Consider the following 5,308-nt stretch of genomic DNA (forward strand, 5'->3'; position numbering starts at 1 on the left):
CAAGTAGTCCTATTTTTGACCTTGAAATGTTAAACATGCCGCAATTTTTTTCGTTTTTCAAACTGCGACGTACACATTTTAGGAAAATGATGACGAAATTAAGCTTAATCAATGTAATAACTTTGAGGGGAATCAGAATAGTCCGATTCAAGGCCATAAAACAGAGGCCAGGGTCGATTTTTTACCTTGAAATGTTTGACCTGCTATAGCTTTTTTGCCTTTAGACCTGCAACCTAGCAAATGCACCAGAAGAATCACAAGGTTAAGGTCTATCTGTGTGCAAATTTTCAAAAAGATTGAAGTAGTCCGCGAACATCGATCTCAATGTGAATCTGAATCTGGTGCCAATTTGACGCGCGTGATATTGCGCGCGAAAAACCCGCGCCAACCGCGCGGTACAAATTGGCGCACTTTTTCAATTGTGGTGCTTGAAGGTTCATTCGGTGAGGATTTTCTTGTGCGCGTGGGGATTCTGTGTCTTAAGTGCCGACGTCTATGCCCACGCTGTACGTTATACTGTTGTCTCTGATGGTTTGCGAAAGCGCGAGCTTACTGCTTATGTCACATTGCTGACGGCTAACAACAGCCGTGGTTTGGCGAGGGGCAGGAGACGGGCGAAAGGCTCGCGGACGCTGGAGTGGACGGTGATAGCAGACCACTCCTGCAAGCAAATAAGACATCTATGAATGTACTTAACTTATGGCTATTTTTCATATTAACTGTTGGCAGCATTAAGCATCAAGGAAAGTAAAAAACAAGCTGCTACCTAACAAATTTGGGATTTTTGGTTCTATTGAGAGCAAAATCAGCAAACTTGGAAGTATAACATGTTTTGATGTGATAAACTGTTTGCAACAGAGGCAACATTTTACATTGTGAGTTTGGAGTCAAATTTGGTTGGTTGTTTTCATGCATTTGGGTGAAAAATGACCCTTGCAGTTAGTGTATTCTGAAATGCCATTAAACAATTACTTAATACTGTCAAAGTTGAAAATTTAAGTCCAAGAATAGATAATAACATGATATAAATAATAAATCCAAGCATTACCAAGCACAGGTTACCCTGTCTTGTCTTCAGTTAGCCATATATCTATAAAATGCCAACAAGATATGTGGGCCACACAGAATCCTGTCTCAGTTGGGGATGGGAAGCAGCAGGGGAGCAGCAGTCTGTCACCAGTAATTTTGTTTCACAAGCGTATAAGCATTTATTTGCATTTGCCCAGTGGGGTAGACATCTGATGTTACTGGTGTGTGCCTGAGTCCACCCCTGCTCATGCCATCAGTGCTGCTGTGCCTGGGTATGCTGCTGCCCCGAGCCTGTACTGCCTGGGGCGTGGCCGGGGTGGGAGCTGTGTGCTGGGGCTCCCATGTTAGGACAGTTACCATGTCGCAGCGCTCGTGTCGGGTCTGAATGACTGGTCTGGCTGAAGGGAGCGCAAGCAAATAGAGCATGTAAGACCTGAATATACCTCAACTCTGTTCCAGCAGGGTCTTATCCACATCAGCCATAGCTTGGAGCCTGGCCATATTTCTTGACTGTGTGGTGCATGTTTTGGTTTTCATTTCTGATATGCTCAATATAAGAACATCAGGTTTCCATGATGTCAGGATACCTTTCAAGTATCCATGTTCCAGACATTGTTGAAGGCCCATAATGGTATGTTTCTGGTGCATGTTATTAGTGACCAACCTTCCCAGATCCTCATTATTGTGCCTGATTTGTTCTTTAGTGTTAGCTAAGTGTTGGTGATATGGAGGCATATTACCTATGTGATATAAAGACCCTTAATAATGTCTGTTTTGTGCTCTACTTCAGGTAATGATGGACAAGCGCAAGGTGAATGGGACAGGCTCATCTGGTCCCTCCAAACGACTCAGGTATGACAAGTTTAACACTCACTTAAGCATGTCATTTGCATAACCAGACATTGTTTGATTTCACAAAATTGGTACAGCACAGGATTACACTGGCAGCAATTGGATTGGAAGGGAGGATTTCTTAGCAGCTGGGAAGGACCTTGCACATACCAGACTATGATAAAGTTATGCCAGTCCTCAAGGTTGTATTTCAACAGAAAGCTTGAAAAGGTACAAAAGTTATGAAAACTGTTTTTGTTGTTTATTAACCATGAACCACTATGTACATAACCAAAATTCTGTCAACATGTTTTCTGCACAGAGGAGATGGAGAAGATTTCCCAAGATCAACATTTGAGGAAGAAATGGCATTAATGGAGTCAATGGAACTTGACGAAGCTGCCGGGGATGGCCCTGAAGTGCAGGTCTGTTACAGGTCCTCACATGCATGGGTATCTCATTGGTGTGTGCAGCATTTTACTTGAGTCCTGCAAGTAATGCTTTGTTTTTATAATAGCATGGCAGCTAAGATTAATGTCAGCTGTTGTCAGCTCAACACATGGAGGGGATTAGGTTGACCACAACATAGTCACTAACATTTGATTGGTCCAGCCGTCATGCCAAATATGCCTTTGTTCAAACTAGCCCAAATCCATTCATTGCCACACTGTCAGGTTTGGCCAGTTTTAACCCCATTTGACCCCTCATAATTATGGTGATGAAATAACTATGACAACTGGTTTGGTTGTTTTGATCAGCATGTAATCCATCAATGACTGCAGGATGAAGCCAGCCCCTAGACAACGCCGACCAGTGTAGAGCCAGACAACTGGCATTTGAACAGCTAGAGTTCAGAGCATGGAAGTGCTGTTGGTATCTAAGATGCACTCTGCCAATGATGTCACAAAGAGTGGCATGAAAATGGTGAAGGCGAGCAGCCTATCCCTATCAACCAATTTTGCAGCTGGGACCAATAGCTTGCTGCTCACTGTTTATTACCCTTGGCGCTGGCAGGGTCCTGAGAGCCAGGAGGTCAACATCAAGTGGAGTCGGCCGCCGCTGCCGCCGCTAGACCCCAGCCAGGATGCCATCATCTTCCAGCAGATGGAGACCGACTACTACCTGGGTGAGGGAGTCATTCTGGCTTACCTCTCTAGTCAGCTGTGCAACATTGCCGTCCAGCGGTGTGTGGCGGCTCTACCCTACGATGGAGCGGCTGGAACGCCATGATGCAGATGCTGTGCTTGCAGATGCACGACACTGTCCAAGCCACAGCCTCGGTCACGCGTTGGTGCGCCGGTGAGGTCAGCTCCCGGTCCCCCGCCAGGCGACCTGTCTGATGCGCTCTCTCGGCCGTCAGGTGCACCGCTGCCGGGCATGCCCGGGGCGCAGGGCGGCACCGTGCCCATCATGCGCATGTTCGGCGTCACGGCCGACGGCCACTCGGTCTGCTGTCACGTTCACGGCTTCGCACCCTACTTCTTCGTGTCGGCGCCGGACCGGTTCACGCCCGAGCTGTGCGGCTCGTTCCAGGTGGGTGCTGTGGGAGGACCGGTGCGCGCCGCCGGGCGCGGCTGGTGTGGGAGACCGGTGCGCGCCGCCGGGCGCGGCTGGTGTGGGAGACCGGTGCGCGCCGCCGGGCGCGGCTGATGTGGGAGACCGGTGCGCGCCGCCGGGCGCGGCTGGTGTGGGAGACCGGTGCGCGCCGCCGGGCGCGGCTGGTGTGGGAGACCAGTGCGCGCCGCCGGGCGCGGCTGATGTGGGAGACCGGTGCGCGCCGCCGGGCGCGGCTGGTGTGGGAGACCGGTGCGCGCCGCCGGGCGCGGCTGATGTGGGAGACCGGTGCGCACCGCCGGGCGCGGCTGGTGTGGGAGACCAGTGCGCGCCGCCGGGCGCGGCTGATGTGGGAGACCGGTTCGCACCGCCGGGCGCGGCTGGTGTGGGAGACCGGTGCGCACCGCCGGGCGCGGCTGGCGCGGGAGACCGGTGCGCGCCGCCGGACGCGGCTGGCGTGGGAGACCGGTGCACGCCGCCGGGCGCGGCTGGTGTGGGAGACCAGTGCGCGCCGCCGGGCGCGGCTGATGTGGGAGACCGGTGCGCGCCGCCGGGCGCGGCTGGCGTGGGAGACCAGTGCGCGCCGCCGGCGCGGCTGGCGTGGGAGACCGGTGCGCGCCGCCGGGCGCGGCTGATGTGGGAGACCGGCGCGCGCCGCCGGGCGCGGCTGATGTCGGAGACCGGTGTGCGCCGCCGGGCGCGGCTGATGTGGGAGACCGGTGCTGTAGTGTGGACTCCTGACTGTCGCGCAGACTGTGCGCGTATGACGTGTGTTCGCGTTCGTTCTGAGGAGCCCGATGGGCATCTGCTGTGCTATCTGACTGTGGTTGTACACCAGCGACAGCTTGTATCGATGCCGAGTTGCACCGGCTGCGGCCCGATGCCGGCGACTGCGCCGCCCGTGCTGCAGCACAGCCAAAGGCATCGGAACCATCGCCCTCGTCACCAGCCAGCAGTGCTCTGCGACACTCTCCCACGGATCGCTGTATCGTCTTCTGCGGCGTAGACGACGGCGGTGCCGCGGCGCCTAAAACATGATTCCAGTCGCGTGTGCAGGCTGTAAATCGTAATGTCTGCTACCATTATCCTGATTCCCCACGGCTTCTGCACGCGCAACGGTTCGCGCACTCACGGTGGCCTAACGGCGCGTCTCCCTGTGAGCCGGCGATCTCCGCCCGTCCTGCAGCGAAGCCCCTCCAACATCGCTCCCTGCTGAGGCGCCTCCCCCCCCCCCCCCGCCCTGCAGCGCAGCCCCTCCAACGCCACGCCCTGCTGAGCCGCCTTCCTCCTCCCCCCCCCCCTCCCGCCCTGCAGCGAAGCCCCTCCAACGTCGCTCCCTGCTGAGGCGCCCCCCGCCCCTCCCGCCCTGCAGCGCAGCCCCCCCCCCCCGACGTCACTCCCTGCTGAGCCTCCTTCCCCTCCCCCTCCCGCCCTGCAGCGCAGCCTCTCAACGTCACGCCCTGCTGAGCCGACCTCCCCGCCCCCCCCCCCCCCCTCCTCCCGCCCTGCAGCGAAGCCCCTCCAACGTCGCTCGCTGCTGAGGCGCCTCCCCCCCCCCCCCTCCCGCCCTGCAGCGCAGCCCCTCCAACGTCACGCCCTGCTGAGCCGCCTTCCCCTCCCCCCTCTCGCCCTGCAGCGCAGCTCCCCGACGTCACTCCCTGCTGAGCCGCCTTCCCCTCCCCCCTCCCGCCCTGCAGCGCAGCCCCCCGACGTCACCTCCTGCTGAGCCGCCTTCCCCTCCCCCCCCCCCTCCCCCCTGCAGCGCAGCCCCCCGACGTCACCTCCTGCTGAGCCGCCTTCCCCTCCCCCCCCCCTCCCGCCCTGCAGCGCAGCCCCCCGACGTCACCTCCTGCTGAGCCGCCTTCCCCTCCCCCCCCCTCCCGCCCTGCAGCGC

At 57.0% G+C, this 5,308-nt stretch overlaps 1 protein-coding gene across 1 annotated transcript; it reads left to right on the forward strand.

Moving 5' to 3' along the window:
• The first annotated feature begins 846 nt into the window (after nucleotides 1-846).
• On the forward strand, nucleotides 847-4,630 carry LOC119092544 (DNA polymerase delta catalytic subunit). The gene is made up of 6 exons (XM_037215503.1): nucleotides 847-875; nucleotides 1,820-1,881; nucleotides 2,183-2,285; nucleotides 2,875-2,986; nucleotides 3,221-3,393; nucleotides 4,601-4,630. The coding sequence occupies exons 2-6, from the start codon at nucleotides 1,823-1,825 to the stop codon at nucleotides 4,628-4,630; spliced, it is 477 nt and encodes a 158-aa protein (XP_037071398.1). The 5' UTR covers nucleotides 847-875; nucleotides 1,820-1,822.
• The last annotated feature ends 678 nt before the right edge of the window (nucleotides 4,631-5,308 follow it).

The sequence above is a fragment of the Pollicipes pollicipes genome, unplaced genomic scaffold (genome assembly GCF_011947565.3).
Source record: "Pollicipes pollicipes isolate AB1234 unplaced genomic scaffold, Ppol_2.1 Scaffold_3447;HRSCAF=4054_pilon_pilon_pilon, whole genome shotgun sequence".
NCBI lineage: Eukaryota > Metazoa > Arthropoda > Thecostraca > Pollicipedomorpha > Pollicipedidae > Pollicipes > Pollicipes pollicipes.

Coding starts and splice junctions, on each gene's coding strand:
- LOC119092544 (XM_037215503.1), top strand. CDS start 1,823: ATGATGGACAAGCGCAAGGTGAATGGGACAGGCTCATCTGGTCCCTCC. Junction 1,882..2,182: donor GGTCCCTCCAAACGACTCAG/GTATGACAAGTT, acceptor TTTTCTGCACAG/AGGAGATGGAGAAGATTTCC. Junction 2,286..2,874: donor GGGATGGCCCTGAAGTGCAG/GTCTGTTACAGG, acceptor TGGCGCTGGCAG/GGTCCTGAGAGCCAGGAGGT.